Raw genomic sequence first — 15,808 nt, 5'->3', positions numbered from 1 at the left:
TTAGGAAGAAAAGGACTCCCTGGAACAGTTCTTGGCTTTCTTTCCTAATATCCGAGGTTTCGTCATCTTCAAAACTTACACGTTCGTTTTCATGTAGTGTTTGGCGTAGTGTCGTGTTTTCCCCGTCGTTCTTCCAATTGAGCCCGCCTTTCCCATTTCTCTGATCCATTCATTACGTCGCATCACAGACGGACCCTTGCCCTCACAGAAACTCTCGCTACGTATAGAGACGTCACGGGGGCCCGATCTCATTTTCCATCGACGTTCGCCTTCACCGTGTTGCCTGAGCCAAGAGAGCTTCCAGTCAGCCATGGATGATACAGAAGTAGACGCAGGAACACTGGCCGACAAATTCCAACGTTTCTCGGTTTTCCTAGGTCTCACCAAGCCTGAACCGAGGGATGTCTTCATCCTTGTTCTGGGGAGAACAGGCTCCGGCAAAAGCACCTTCATCTCCCGATGCACAGGCAAAGATGCCACCATCGGCCACGGATTAAACTCATGCAAGATTATCCTTGGAGTTGATAGCGACTGAAGTCTTCTAACAGTCGCCCAGGCACCAGCTCCATAGATGTCTTCCAATTCACGCAGAATGGACGACGGGTCTACCTGGTCGATACCCCCGGTTTCAATGACACCAATCGCCCCGATATCGACACCCTTCGTATCTTGGCCACTTACCTCAGTGCCTCGTATATAAATGGTGTCCGGATACACGGCCTCGTTTTTTTACATCCTATTTCTGATAACCGAATGGCAGGGTCAGCGTTGCGAAACATTAAGATGATCAAGGCCGTGTGTGGATTCTCATCCTACGAGAACCTCGCCATCGCAACCACCATGTGGCCCGAGGAGACTTCATATGGGGAAGCGAAGAGTCTTGAGGATCGGGAAAATGACATGATGACCAACGATAGGTATTTTGGTGACTTGGTCGCTGAGGGCGCAACTATGTTTCGCCATGGTCAAACAGAGTGCAGGAACCCGTCTAAGAGGCTAGCCTCTGCCCAGGACGTTACCAGCCATCTCGTGGCCCGGCTGGAGAGACGTGCGCCTGAAGTTCTCCGGCTGCAAAGGGAGATGGTCGACGAGAAAAAATTGCTGGGCGAGACAGCCGCGGGCAACGCGGTCGCCGAGGATCTCGAAAAGGCACGGACAGCGTGCAAAAAAGAACTGATAGAACTCGAGGCGAGCATCAAGAGCCGGCTGGCTGGGGTCAACGCGGCATATGCTTCCCAGCTACAGGAGCAGAGATCGGACATTGACAAGAGATTCAAGGTGGTGGACCACAGCAGGCGAGCGCTCAAGAAGTCGATGCGAGACTTGCACAAGCAGGAGGAGAGGGCTGTGAGACAGCGGGTTGAAAATGCGGATAGGAGTCTCCGCGCCCAGATTTCTGAGAAGGAGAAGAAGATAAAGGACATAGAGAAGTTTCTACTCGAGCAGAGAGAGGAGACATGGAAGGACGAAGCTCAAGGGCCTCAAGAGACCCGCCGACAAGGGCAAAGACAGGAAAAGCAGAAGCAACCAGAACGGCAACACAAAGACCACACAGGGGCACGAGGTCAACAACTATTCAACTCACACCGGCCAGTACGAAGCAAGACCAGAGAAGGCGAAGACAGGGGTGGACTAATCAGCGACATGAAAGAGATCGAAGAATTGAAAAGGGGGCTTCTCAAGAGCCAGGGCGCGTACGAGAAGTTACACGGCCAGACAGGCAATCTCTGGAACGGGACAATGAATGGAGTTGCCGCGGGGGTAGCGTCAGGTGTTATCGGTATCGGTAAGAGCTCCAACCTGTGCTTTCGAAACCTCAAGGGGATGCATGCTAATGTGGGTAGCAGTATCGGCAGCCGCTTGTACGGTAATGTAGTAGAAGTACCTAATATCCCTATACCCGCGATAAGGTACATAGACCACTGCCTAGAAGTATACTATCCTAGGAGCATATCGCACAAGTACTACTTTAGGGATAAGAATATATCTATATATATATAAGACCTAACGATTTTACAACAAGGAAAAATGCACATAGGTTAAAGTCATCCACAAGCATAGCCCTCCCTTCTGACAAGAGATGCCCTTATTTATCTTATAGAAATACTTCTCTCACTAATGATCTTCTGGCTCAGTTAACCCATCAAGGGCCGGGCTTCAACTATAATAAAGAACACATTGTCAACACATCATAGCATCATATCCCAATGCTAACACAGTGTTTTCTCACTAACAATCCCAGCGGTTTTAGCGTCAACAATATTAACCTCACTCGTATAAGCAGCTGCGTCTGCGTCAGCCAGGCCGGTAAGACTACCTCCATGCGACGTATCTGAGACTTTGGTGAAGGCCACCCAGCTCAGCGACGGCATGGATAGTACGAAGAGTGCCAAGTTAATGGCGCATGACCCGTTGTAGCTGAACTTCATAGTAGAGATAACGAAGCCCATAGTCGAGCCAACACAGCCAACTGAGTTTATGAGGGCCGTGAGAAAGGTTGCTTCATTCACGTTGTTCGTGAGACTTCCCGCCAGCCAGTACATGTAAGTCATGACCCTACGCTGTGATTAGCATGCAATTGTCTTGAAGAGGGGCCTGTCTAGACGTACAGAGGATCAACAGCCCCCCACAAAGGAAGGTGAAAGTTCCCAGCCCGGCGCTGCCACCCTCGGCCCAGTCGAGAGTGGGCGTCGTCTTGGAGAAGTGCACCTGAACCGCCTGTCCGAGGATCCACGACGAACCTGTGGTGACAAGCAGGATGATGAAACCGATTCTCGCCCTGGTTTTCCGAGTGAACCGCTCCCAGTCAAGAAGCCATCCAAATAGGAGAGCAGCAATCAGGCCCGTGATGTAGAATAGCATCGAGTTGAGGGCGCGGTGCCTCACGGTAAAGTAGGCAAAGTTGAACTGCCACTGGTAGCTGAGGAACCACTGCGCGTATAGCATGAGTGGTACAATGGCCAGCACGGTGGGGATCCTGATGAGCTTGGCGAGGAGATGGAACTCCTTCAGGAAAGAGGGCGACTTTCGTATGATGACCTTTCGCCCATCGGTGCGCTCAACACGCGATGCCTTGGGCAGAAAGAGGGCGAAGGGGAGCCCAAGACACATGATGACGATGAGAACGACGTACGTAGCGTTACTGATGGAGCCGCGGTACGCGCGGCGGATATTGAGGGCGAAGGAGATGATGCCACCGATGGAGGCACCGAGGTTCTGGAGGGCAAACTTGATGGAGACTAGATGCTGTGATGAGCATGGTGCTGGCACAGGATGCAACAAACAGGGATCACTTACTGGCAATGCCCTTGCGGTTCTCTTCGGGGTATCCGAGCAGGATGGCGCCACTCGCAACCCAGAGGAAGCAAGCTGACAGTCCGCAGGTGACAGAGCCGAAGAGGAGTAGCCAGTCCTTCTCGTATCTGTCGACAACATAGAATCCAGCCGCATATGGAACATATCCAAGCGTACCGGCCTTGCCAGAATAACACGTCAGGTCATTGTGTTCGTATCAATCTAGGCGGCTATCTGGGGGGACTCACGACTAAAGTCCACTTTGGTGTAATGGTGTTGCAGATGGCACCGACGAAAATAGAGCCGACGGCGAGGACACCGAAGACGATGGCGTTGGCTGCGTTGGAGATTTCCGGCTTTGCACCACCTCCCGCACCCATGCCATTGAGAGCGCCAAAGACGCCAGGCAGCGTAAAGGCCGTGGCTGCGACGATGAAGGCGGCGAAGATGCTCGAGCGGTACCAAGTGACCGGGTGTGTCTCAACGTCGAGAGACATGGCGAGCGGGCGAACTATTCAAGGCAAGGTGATGGACAGTGAACTCGAGCTGGGCACTAGAGGAGAGGGGGATTGACAAGACACACTTGAGCGTCGATCCCAGACTGAGAGATTCTGCCGACATTCTTATATACTTGGCTCAACAATGAGGAGTCGAGATGATACAATGTTGTCTTTGACCTCCGTGGTTGACCTGACCATGCCCCATATGGATACTATGGTTGCGGCTGTAATGTGCAACGGGCATTTTATGTAAGAGGTCCGTACTGTGCCCAACCTTATCCAGGACTTGTATACAAGCAATACGGCGCCGGTGGTATTACGATACCATGCCGCGCCTTGAGTACTCGGGGGCTTCTTCAACTTAGCTCGCGATTTAAGCCTCTATGGCGATATTATACGCGGTACTGCCCCCCCCCCCCCCGGATATTCTGGGGTTAGACCCGTCTTGCTATCCAAAGGGGTCCAGGGTCGAGGGCCAACAGACGACAGTCCCCTCATTCAGCTTAATCGCCATCTAGGCGAGAACCGGGAGGGTGGGAATGTTAGTCTGTCACGCAATCTGCGACTCATAGATAACCCATGGTATCCCTTGTAATGACTCGACTTGTGGGGAAGATTGATCTATCATGGTCTCCACTCGACAACGATATCCAGCAATGCAGAGCTCGTTGCAAGACACACGAATAGAGGTCAGACGAGCCAGTACAAAAGCTGCGTACCTTGTGATGGACTGTCCAGCACGTTTCGATCAAAAATACACCAAACAAGACAGGCAAGAACAACAGCCAAGATGCCCACAGCTGCGTCCAACTCCCCTGGTCTCGAGAGCGGTCCGACGCAGGAGATTTCGCTCCGTATCGCGTACGTCTCCTGCACCCCAGACACCGGCCTTGGGTGTGGAAGCTGACAAGACCAGGGTGATCGGCGCAGGCCTGGTCGGCTCATTCACCACGGCCGCGCTCTCGAGGCTGCCAGGCGTCAAGGTGTTCACCTTTGAAAAAGCGTCAAAGCCCCACGCAGCCGGTGCTTGGATTAGTCTGTCGGTGACTGGCCTCAAGGTATTGACGAAGCTGATCCCTGCATCTGAGGTCAGCGCCATCGCGTACCGGCCCCCAGACCGAGGCGTCTACGTGACGAGGCACTGGAAGACGGGCGAGGCCATCATCAGGCGGTACTCCTCGGAGGACCTGAGGGATGAGCACATCCAAGCCAGGACGCATCGGGAGCCTCTTCTCAAGTTGATCCTGAAGCATGTCCCTGATGGCATCATCCACTACGACCGCAAAGTGACTGGCGTGCGTGTCGAGTCAGCCAGGGCTGCCCTTACATTCGAGGAGGACCAGGCAACACGTGAACGAAGCCAGCCCACGGAGACTTTCGACCTCGTGGTGGCTGCGGATGGAATTTACTCGGGGATACGAAGACAATTCTTCCCGGACCACCAAGTCGGTTACAAAGGTGCGGTGGCGTATCGCGCCATCTTCCCCACGTCAAGGCTTGCCGCGATCAGGACCCGCCTGCACGACGACTCATCGCTGTGGACCAATAACAGGGGCCAGATGGTGTTCCTCTCCGAGTTGGGATTGGGCATGTATGGTGTGGTTATCATCCAGGCTGAGGAACCGAAGCGCGCGGCTGGCTTGATGTGGGAACGCTCCATCGGGAGGGAGGGCTTGGACGAGCTTCGGCAGAGCTACGCGGCATGGGACCCTATCGTCGTCGAGGTTCTGGCCGTGCTCGAGGACATCCAGGCATACCCGCTCGACTCGGGCCCTTGGCTGGAGCATCTCAGCAGGGAGAGCTGTGTGGCCTTCGCAGGGGACGCAGCGCATCCGACCGCCGGCGCGTACGGCGCAGGCGCAGCAATGGGCTTTGGCGACGGCTGGGCCCTCGCACGCGCGCTCGAGGCGTCGCGACTAGCCCCCGGGGGCTCATACCAGTACAATGTCCACAAGGCTCTCGACCTCTACGAGAAGATCCGGCGGCCGTTCCTCGCCCGTGTCGAGCAACAGATGGGGCTGGACGCCAGGAACGCCCGGTACGTGGGCGAAGCCGACGGGGAGGAATGGGCCCGCAGGTACCTGGAAAGAAATCCGCTCAACCTGTGGTTAAGCGAGCACGACGTCGAGCTGGAGGCGCAAAAAGTTATCATGGAGCTAGCATTCGAGCCCAACGGGCACCAGTAGAGAGGGGGAGAGAGAAGTCAATTAGCGGTTGTGTCATAATTCACCGAAAAGTCGTCAACACGATAAAGCGAACATGTCCCGCTTATTCCCGGGGCCTTGGCGATCCTTTACACGGCTGTTAGACCCTGCAGGTGCAGCGTGTCTGCTTGCGTGATGACAGTTGTCGCAAGGGTTGGCGATGGCATCATCACGGTGGGTGACAGGCGATAAGGACATGGCACTGCTCTGCCGTGATCGGATGAGTACTCGTATGAAATCGCCGTCTTCTCCGGTAGCCATTTATTGCAGAATAAAACGGCGGGCTCAATCAAGACACAGATATCGGCATCCAGTAGTCCCTGACCCCTAAAAACACCATGGCCGACTCTTCTATAGCCAAGCCTCTGCGAGTGGCCATCGTTGGCGGCGGCCCAGCAGGCCTCGGCGCTGCCATCGCACTGAGCAAGCACCCCTTTGTAGACGTGGTTCTTTACGAAAAGAAGCCCGCGATCAGCGAGATCGGCAACGGGTTGTCCATCCAGCGCAACACATGGCGGATGCTGGAGAGGCTCGGCGCGTCAAGACACATCACCGCCAACGACGTGTTCCGGCCCCGTGATGGTCATGTCGTCCAGCACAGGTACTTTCTTATCTCTTCGTCCCTGGCAGGAATCTATCCAACTAATAGCCAAAGGAACGGCCGAACGGGGCAGCTCGTGGACCAGGCTTTCTCGCCCGCCGATATTGCGCCGCACCAGGAGCCTTGCCGCGCCCAGCGATCGGTCCTGCAGCAGGCTCTCCTGAAAGAGGTCCCTGCTGGCATAATCCATATCGGGAAAAAGCTCACAACCATTGAGCGTCTCCCGTCCGGGAAGATCGAGCTGACGTTCGCCGACGGCTCAAGGGACCAGGTCCATCTCCTGGTCGGCGCCGATGGCATTCGCTCGGTACGTCAAGCAACGGCACCGAGGCAATAGATGGCTGACGGGTTTCCCAGGTCGTGCGTCAATTTGCGTTCCCATCCCATGGCATAGCATACACCGGGGCGACATCGTACCGCACCGTGATTCGCAAGTCTGATGCCCTGGCGATTAACGGAGTCCCCAATGCCGTGACCTTCTGGCATGGCACCGACGGTAAGTGGGTGTACACCTGTCCGCTAGGCGGTAACGACTTTGAGATCACCACGAAGATTAGCGAGGCCGACTTCGAGGGTCGCTCGTCGTGGGGTAAGGAGGCCAGCGTGCGCCATTTCGTTGACAGCTTCACCGAGTTCGTGCAGCCTGTGCAGCAGCTGCTCGGCCACGTCACGTTCGTGCAGCAGTTTGACTTCTTTGCCGGGCCCAAACTGGAGACGGTTGTCTCTCAGAACAACGTCGCGCTGATCGGGGACGCCTCGCACCCTCTCTCAGGGGCCTTTGGTGCCGGCGCAGGATTCGCGCTGGAGGACGCTGTGGTCCTCGCGGGTGCCATCGAATGGGCCCATGGGTCCGGCCGGGGCCTAGGCCCGGCGCTCGCATTATTTGACCGCGTGAGATCTCGCCACTACGCCGAGCTGTATGCCGTTCTGGATGGCTTCGCCCACTCAGAGCGCGAGCTTGGCGACATCAAGGCCACGCTAGAGCCGGACGCCGAGATTGAGTCCCGCATCAGTAGCCTGTGGGCCCCCAAGCATAACTGGATGTACTATCACGAGGTAAGAGCTTCTATGGAGATTTTCTATGTTGATGAGCCGGAGCTAATGAGATGACAGGCCAACGAGGCTCTACAAGCAGCCATTGTGGCGATCGACCGGTCCTCAGGCACGACAGCAGCTCGCCTATAACACGGTGCTCGTGAAACATGCGGTTTGACGTGGGGAGGAGTGGCGTCATGTTTGGGAAAGCAAGGATTATGTCAGGGGAAAAAGCGACAGACGGCTGCCATATAACTAGTTCTTACGGTGTTTTACAGCATTGGATTTTGATGTTGCTGTGTGTCTCTTCATGTATTCTTTGATCATGTGTATGACGAGTACGTCATTGAAAACGTAGAATATAACTAGTTCGTCGATTAGGCAGAGCTAGATATGCCTAGTTGAATGTCGTTGGGTTCTTGGAAGATATTCGCTCTGTTCTACTGCATCTGTGGCAGTCCATCCTTGACCACTTTGCCATTTCCAGCGCTTCTGTAATCACGAAACTCTGGTGCCTTGTTTCCAGCTCCCCAGAAAATTCCTTAATACAGCATAGATTCAGCATGGCCCATACTCTGTACCTCGTGCGTGGTCGTGGCTCTTCATACAATAGGGACACTCATCAATCTCGTCTTCCAGGACCTAAAATGAGTTGATGAGTTGCACCCCGTGCCTGTACGTGAAGCTGACGTATCGCATTTTGGTGACCAGCTTTCTGGCGCGAACATCGTTCTCCTCGGATGAGAATTTCTCCCGGAGACTCTCTAGTTTAGACTCGATCAAATCTTAGATCTGCGCCACTATTGGTATCATGCCCGGTTGAAAGGTCTTTCTCACTTGCTAGTCTTTGTACCTCTTCGAGGTGTGCTAATCCATGTCGTAGTCTAATGTTAGATAGCCAGAAGAGGCTGCTAGGCTTAAATCCCCGGTGTCGAGATTGCAATCGTCCTTCCAGCCGACACCATGTTCACTGTTTCGAGACATACCCTTATAATTTTGAAGACTTCTTGGCAGTGAGTAGGTGAGTGTCTCCCTTGAGGTCTTTGCTGTTAGCCCTCCTCTCTGCATCTTTCTTCTACCCTTTGTCGGTCTTCTGCCTATTGCACTTGTTGACTGGAGCTGATAAGCGTCGAAGATGATTCTTCAGCCTGCTTTCGACTTTGCACCTAACCTGCGGGTCTATACTTCCGAGGATCTCGCCAAGGCAGTGGTAGGCATCTTCAGGGGAACTCAGAAAGCGTCGACTCAGGTATTTCGTTAATCTGGGAAGAGAAAGAAGATATGGGAGTGAACTGGTGGCAGTGGTGGCGATATTGCAGGAAGAAGAAGCAAAAAGCCTAACAAGAGTGGAAACGGGAACAAGGGCCGTGCCTCGTTACATCAAAGAATCCTCCAACAAAGGTGTTCAAGAGGATTAGACCGGATGGTCTGATTCAGCCGCTACGATTGTTTGGCTAGAGTCTGTAACCCGGGTCAAATTGGGCTAGCTAAGCCTTATTGTGGGATGGTTGGTGTTGGAATCGTAAATAAAATATATATTATTTTTACTTATTTTTGATTTCATTCTATACTTATTATGTAGATTTTAATGGGCTACTTATTAGCTGGATGTATTAAGACTTCTCAAGACTATGAATAGCATCAGAAAGCCACTAAAGACCCTCCCTAATACTCTTGAGCAGACATACGAACGAGTCTTGCTCGCCGTTCCCTCAGGCTCCAGGGATTCAGTTGTTCACGCATTCGCTTATGTCATTACGCCTCTGAACCTGCCACCCAGGTGCAGAATGGGTTAATATCTTTGGAATGTGCTTATGGTCCTGACTGGCGATGGAGACGATAAAGAGTCTTTCGGCAGCTTCCTTTGCCGGATTCTCCGGAGGAACTGTGGCCCTGTCTCATACACGTGGCGAAGTCGAGAGAAAAATGGACTGGAGAGATTTTCTTCTCGTACTCGTATGCCCACTTTAATGTACAAAAGTATCTGTTTTCAGGCGGTATCGGGCAAGGTCCAGCAGCATACTGCGACTCATAACGTTACAAGCCCGGGCTGATAAACCCATGATGAAGGCCATCATGAAGTGCGACATACATGCTAACCCGAGCCCGAAACGGACCACTGATTTGAAATCGGCATAGGTATGTTAACGTATGTGTCTGTGAGACACTTATGATGACAAATAATAATCATATCGTGCGACTATACACCGCCTTTGCCCTCGGGGCGAAGGGAAGGCGGTGAGAGCCTCACTTGGGCAACACCTTACCGTGGGCCGCGAAGATGCTTCGTCAAAAGGCTGCACACGGCCAGCGGGCGGGGGCCTCGGAGCAACTCAATAGAAATAACACCGCGAAGATGCATTGGCTTTATTATGCAAGTTAGAATTATCTTAGCCTCCACTCCTGGCACAGCACAGCCCTCTTGCTGATCAGGCCCTATATGCTCTAATCAAAATGCTAAGACATATTGATTTATCAGCATCGTTTGATCGGCGCGGATTAGATCAATGCATATTGGGTTATTTATATTAATTCAACGTTATTCATACTAATATTACAATAGCTAGTAGTTTATAGACAATATATAAAAATTAACACTCCAGCAATGGACTAAGAGAAATAGTATCGCTAGATATTACCTTCTCTATGAAAATGACCATCGCACTGGCTGGTGGCACCAGCAGCATCGGTCGATCTATCGTTGACGGCCTTCTCGAGCAGGGGCGAAATGACTTCATAATTTTCAGTCGCACTACCCACCCTACTTTACAGACACACACTGTTGATTACACGGACGTGGATAAGCTGGTCCATGAACTGGAACAACTGCGCATTGAGGTGGTCATCTCGGCTCTTTCCATCGATAACCAGTCTAGCGGAAGAGCCCAGCTCAACTTGATCGACGCGGCCCGCCGCTCTAGGTGTGTCAGGCGTTTTATCCCCAGCGAATATGGTGGCATAGACTACTCGCCGGACCCTGAGTACTTCCCAGTGTCTCTATGAATTTAGATGTGTCTCTAACACTTGAGTAGGAGAATCCGCCATATCCCACCGTATCTTTACAAAGTCGAGGCAGCCAAGGCGCTTGAAGCCAGCGGCCTTGAATATGCTCGCATATCGAACGGCTTCCTCCTTGACTATTGGTCTGCCCCACGGCTCCCAACTTATCTTAGGGAGCTGTTTGTCATGTGGGTGGACTTTGCGAACAACTTCGCCGCCTTGCCCGGTGATGGAAGCGCGACCATAGTTGTCACGCATTCGCGGGATATTGGAAGGGCGGTAGCACGTTTACTTAGTCTGGTTCGATGGGAGCCGAGATATTGCGTTATTGGAAACCGTCTCACGATGAACCAGATTGTCCAAACGGCCGAGGATATCAAGGGCGAGAAGTTTCAAGTCCACTACGACCCTGCCGACCGCTTGCGGGAAGGACATATTACTCTCACACCGAGATTGCGTGCATATGCTGATAGGCAAGGTGAGAGGACGAGAGAACAATTGACCAAGAGCTGGGCGACGACGAGTTTGCGTCTGCTTGAAGGCCATTTGGACTACGAGTTTGAACGAAGTCTGAATAAGATATTTCCGGATATGGGTTTTATCACAATTAGAGACGCTATTAAGGCCTGGAAGGATTAGTCTGTTTCTTAGCGCATATAAGTGATAGGTCTTTGATAGCAGATATGTTTAGGGATCACTTGATCTTACAAAGGTGCTTGCTACCCTAAGACACTCTCGGATATAAGAAGTTAAATATTCACGTTATATACAAACAAGCAAAATTTAAATATTCATCTCGTCAATGGTTTTCTTCTACAGAATCTGTTTTCCAATTTACACCCTCTTTTGTATTATTGAGCCGATTGACTACCAGAGCCGGACATGGCGCTTTTCTGTCTCTACCACAAAGATATTCATATACAAGAACACCGTCCACCGTGAAATAATGGGCTGCCAGAACTCGGATCTATTAGCGTAATTCCCCTATCGCGCGGGATTTCTCATGGCCCCGTGAACAGCCTTGACAACATCAACCCGTATCCCAACAACAGAGAGTTTCACGCCATCCGAATCAACAGAAAACCGCGGCGTAGTTTCTCCCCCAGCACTAAAGAACTCGCGATAAGTGGAACCAAGTATGGAACACGTGAACCGGTAGAAATTGGGCACCCAGCCCCTCAATTTCTTGACTGTCCGATGGAGCAAAACAGCAACATATCCAGCTCTCGTGTTGTGTTGAGGATCAATACCGCGTCAGATCGGTACAACTCCTCAGGCGCAACGTCATAGTTCAACGAGATCGGTTTGCCATGCATATCGGCGCAGATGTGAAGTAGCGCGAAGATCTTATCCCGTGGATCATGTGCCTCAAGGCCTTGCGTCTGCACTAGCAACCAGAGGAAGCTAGAGCGGTCCGACCCTCGCCTGCGATCGGAGAGCTCGTTGAGAAGCGAGACGCGCGTGTTCCAGGGACTTGGCTGGAGGAGGCTACCCAGAGCAATCATGTGCCTATGCGCCAGGGCGTTGGCGATGCAGAAAACATCAAAAGAGACAGCCTTGCTTCCACACTAGAATTCGCGGTAGACGCCCGGCGTGGAAGCTTCTTGGTACACCCAGCTTCTGGACCAGTAGCTCCGGCGGGTGAGGCCCTCGACCGCCGCACACTCACCATCCGTTATGGGAATGGTCTGATCGGGCAGCTGTTTGTTGGCCCAGAGCGAGGTAGTCCGGACGTAGAATTCCATGGCCGTGTTGCTGGTTTCGTCTGCGGTGCCTAGCCATATGACGATGCGGCTTGCGGCGGCGTAGATCCATTTGGGCGATTTGCGAGGCCTTTTCGGCTTCGTCGCCCTGATTGATGCAGAGGGCATCGATCCAGATGGGGCCTACCGTGCGGGATAGCCTCGAGCTGCTGCCGGGTAGCGCGTGGGAAAGGAAGGCGTGGAGGTTGCTGCGAATTTTGATAGGCTTATCATTGAGGAGGAGGTCATGCGACGGTTCGTCGGTGCCCCAGGTGTAGGACAGGGCTGTGAAACAAATTCATGGAGCCGAGGACGGAGTTGCCTTGGCTCCATTCAAGTTGAACGGGACGTATCTCGCCTTGCTTGAGGGGGAATAGATGAAGTCTACCATATCAACTGTGAAGAAAGGCTAGGGCATAAGACTCGTTGAGGCAAATGCGCTACATGAAGCTGAGATGTAGAGGTGGACATGCTACTTGAGGGGGGCCTGGAGACCGGACTGGTTCCACGTGCCTGCTCTTTTCTGCACTTGGAAGAGTAAGTACGAGGGGGGTAGTTGCGTTTAAATAAGCAATGAGCTAAAAATGCAGTGTATATCAGAACAGGTTTGTGAGTGGTTCTTCTCTTATCACTGGTTGTTGCCATCTCTGAAAGGATCACTGACGCAGTCCACCACAATCAAAACATCTTCAACAGCTCGTGCGCAGCAACCACGGGATTTGACATGGACCTCCCAACTATCGCCACGGACAGACAAAGATCATTTTCACTCTAGACGCACACCTGCCGCCCGCGCAAAGTCGCTTGCATTATGCCCGTGCGTCTTCTCGACGTAAGCCTCAAACTCATTCGCGATGCGAATCGTCTGCTCAACATGCGAGTAGCCGAGCGGCCTGTTGCGGAACCGCGCGAGTTGGCGCGCCGTGGTGATGGCGTTGCGTATCTGGCGCCCGTTGAGGCTCTCCGTCGCCAGCATGTCGATCTTGTCACGCAGTTCGTCAGAGTTGATGCGCTCACCTTCAGTAAGTGGCTTGTCGGCGGTGCCCTCCTGCTGTCGCTTGAGCAGGTTGACTATGTTGTTCCAAATCTCCCACCGGCCCTTGTAATTCAGTGGCGGGTAGTGCAGCGCAAGCTGGACGCGGGACTTGAATGCTTCGTCGAAGATACCCACTGAAGGGATGAGATGGCTGTCAGTGCCGGCAAAGTAGCATTTAGGAGCCGTATTGCCTTACCTCTGTTGGACGTCAAGATAAGAATGCCTTCATAGTACTCGAGCGCACGCAAGAACACAGATACCAGCGCATTTCGCTGGAGATCAGTCTTCTCCCGTTCCTCGAGGAACACGTCGCTCTCATCCAGTAGAAGAACTAATTAGGGTCAGCGTGACGAACAAACAAAGGGTTTCAAACAACGACTAACCGGCCTTCCAAATGCGACCAATATACAAGACACTCTCCAAGTATTTCTCTACACTTTCGGGGTCCGTGCCAATATCGCCGCATGTGACCCGATACAGCGGCCTTTCCGCTAGTTCCGCCACGCTCTCGGCCGTCAGCGTTTTCCCTGTTCCCGGCCCCCCGTGTAGGAGGATGATGAGGCCGTTACCCTTTCCCTCAATGACATCGGTGGACATGCTCGACGATATGTGGATACGAACCATGGCTTCGATGAGCTCCTTCTTTTGCGAATCAAGGACAAGCAGCTCGAAGGCTTTCTTGTTCCAATTGATGGGACGGAGGTATTTGACAAGCAGTGTCCCTTTCCCCTCGCATTAGACACCGTAAATGAGCTGAGAAGGACAAAACTATTGATTGCTTACTCCATTTCTTGTCGTGTAGTCCGAAGCCCCGGATTCTCGGCGGTAGGAGCAGGACAAAAGGATCGTCTGGGGGCTCGCTGGAACTCATCACCCCTTCGCCCAAGTCATCTTGCGCAACGGCGGTCTGGACTTCTTCTTTGCTGTGCAGCTCGCGGTACGTGGCCATGTCAACCATGTACCGAGGATTGGACTACTCTGAGGTCAGCATGATGGGGGAAAGGCTAATTGCCTGCTTACACCGGGTTGTCTCACCACTTGGATCTCAAAAGACGATATGTTAGCCGCGTACCCCAGGAAGTTCCTCTTCCGACAAGACCAAAACATGGTACCACGATCGCGAAGGGTCTGCTCGAGCTGGCCACTAAGATCAAATCGTAGTGGGTGTATCTCGAGGTCGCTGATGGCGATGGGTCCATGATCCTTCGCGGGCCACGGGATGTGGAGGTCTTTCTCTTCTCTGTGAAAGCCACCATCGAATGTCCAGTTGTAGCATCTCAGTCTGACCGGCCTGTCTTCGCGCGTAGGGGACGGACAAATAACCGACGCGTAAGCCATGGGCTCGCCATCTTCTATGGTGACAACGACCTCGTTTGGACCGAAAAGCTTGTCCAGATGCTTCCGGGTCACTAGTCCCTCTTCAAATAGCTCATCTGCCTCGCGATACTGCGGTCCAAACGCCTCCTCGATGTAGTCCAAGAGTAGTAGCACATGCACCGCGTCCTCTTCATCCAGAACTTCGCTCGCCAAGGTTCGCATCCGCGCCCGGGTGTGGTAGACCTGCAGATATGGCGGTACCAGACTCGCCTCCCACTGTGCGAATAGGAGTGGCTCGAGGCTCTCGAGCTTGTACATTGCTTCTCGCAACGCGGGAGAGATCTGAAGAGACTCCTCGCGCGCCGTAGCCGGCTCGCCATGGCGCTGCAGCAGATAAAAGTACGGCCGTAGCTCGGTCGCAGCTTCCCAATCAGCCTCTGGCAAGGGCAGCCGTGTAAAGCCATCACGGATGGTATGGTGGTACTCGGTGCAATCGTAAGTCCGCATGACCAAGAAACTGGTATTGGGGTATGTCTCGAGGTAGTCTTCCAAACTGCATGGGATGGGATGCTGGCCGCGCAGAGCGCTTGCCCTATTATCGCCCTTGAACAGACGCGGCTCGTCTAAGAATAGAGTACTGGGCCAATGCCGTCTGTGTCCGGGAACACTGCGCGTACATCGGACCTGATGCACAACGGTCGATGTTGGCTTATCCTCATGCCCGTCGTAGCGGCGGCGCTTCTCGATCCTGCGTAACACGCCCGCGACATCGACCTCTGGTGGATCCTCGGTTGGAGACTGCTCTCGATATCGCTTCTGGCGGTGATGCTGCCTGACAAGCAGGCTAGGCGGCTGCGGCGGCGCCTGTGATGACATTTTGAGTTGGCTCATTGTGAGTGAGTGACCAACCGGGCGACCGGCAACAGCTAACTCAAGAGCACGGGAGGGGAAGCTGGCTTGAAGGGGCTGGGCAGTTTCTAGGCGAAAATGAAGGTGACTGGGCGCAAACAACCTCCTGGTCCCTCCAAGGGCTTGGTAGCGGAGCCAAGTACCAGCGTTGAAAGATTGATGTGGCGGAA

The 15,808-nt window shown here is 53.2% G+C and overlaps 6 protein-coding genes across 6 annotated transcripts; 4 read left to right on the top strand and 2 right to left on the bottom strand.

The window, feature by feature from the left end:
* Window positions 1–310: 310 nt before the first annotated feature.
* MRS44_002019 (uncharacterized protein) lies at window positions 311–2,074 on the top strand (the record flags this gene model as incomplete). The annotated part of the gene is made up of 3 exons (XM_065623925.1): window positions 311–520; window positions 592–1,836; window positions 2,039–2,074. The coding sequence occupies 3 exons, from the start codon at window positions 311–313 to the stop codon at window positions 2,072–2,074; spliced, it is 1,491 nt and encodes a 496-aa protein (XP_065480334.1).
* A 136-nt stretch (window positions 2,075–2,210) lies between these two features.
* Window positions 2,211–3,791, bottom strand: MRS44_002018 (uncharacterized protein; the record flags this gene model as incomplete). The annotated part of the gene is made up of 5 exons (XM_065623924.1): window positions 2,211–2,556; window positions 2,610–2,741; window positions 2,798–3,239; window positions 3,298–3,475; window positions 3,543–3,791. The coding sequence occupies 5 exons, from the start codon at window positions 3,789–3,791 to the stop codon at window positions 2,211–2,213; spliced, it is 1,347 nt and encodes a 448-aa protein (XP_065480333.1).
* Window positions 3,792–4,584: 793 nt separating this feature from the next.
* Window positions 4,585–5,980, top strand: MRS44_002017 (uncharacterized protein; the record flags this gene model as incomplete). Its single annotated transcript, XM_046283270.1, has 2 exons — window positions 4,585–4,655; window positions 4,711–5,980. 2 exons carry the CDS (start codon window positions 4,585–4,587, stop codon window positions 5,978–5,980), a joined length of 1,341 nt encoding a protein of 446 aa, XP_046123371.1.
* A 356-nt stretch (window positions 5,981–6,336) lies between these two features.
* Window positions 6,337–7,784, top strand: MRS44_002016 (uncharacterized protein; the record flags this gene model as incomplete). Its single annotated transcript, XM_065623923.1, has 4 exons — window positions 6,337–6,599; window positions 6,648–6,906; window positions 6,957–7,655; window positions 7,713–7,784. 4 exons carry the CDS (start codon window positions 6,337–6,339, stop codon window positions 7,782–7,784), a joined length of 1,293 nt encoding a protein of 430 aa, XP_065480332.1.
* A 2,502-nt stretch (window positions 7,785–10,286) lies between these two features.
* Window positions 10,287–11,273, top strand: MRS44_002015 (uncharacterized protein; the record flags this gene model as incomplete). The annotated part of the gene is made up of 2 exons (XM_065623922.1): window positions 10,287–10,555; window positions 10,667–11,273. The coding sequence occupies 2 exons, from the start codon at window positions 10,287–10,289 to the stop codon at window positions 11,271–11,273; spliced, it is 876 nt and encodes a 291-aa protein (XP_065480331.1).
* Window positions 11,274–11,812: 539 nt separating this feature from the next.
* MRS44_002014 (uncharacterized protein) lies at window positions 11,813–15,605 on the bottom strand (the record flags this gene model as incomplete). Its single annotated transcript, XM_046278067.2, has 7 exons — window positions 11,813–12,143; window positions 12,304–12,661; window positions 13,160–13,546; window positions 13,609–13,743; window positions 13,796–14,134; window positions 14,196–14,385; window positions 14,448–15,605. The coding sequence occupies 7 exons, from the start codon at window positions 15,603–15,605 to the stop codon at window positions 11,813–11,815; spliced, it is 2,898 nt and encodes a 965-aa protein (XP_046123368.2).
* Window positions 15,606–15,808: the final 203 nt, after the last annotated feature.

This window comes from Fusarium solani (assembly GCF_023522795.1).
Source record: "Fusarium solani strain SB1 chromosome Unknown bctg00000000, whole genome shotgun sequence".
Lineage (NCBI taxonomy): Eukaryota > Fungi > Ascomycota > Sordariomycetes > Hypocreales > Nectriaceae > Fusarium > Fusarium solani.
The sequence above is the reverse complement of the archived record's forward strand: the minus strand, read 5'-3'. Positions and strand labels throughout refer to the sequence as shown.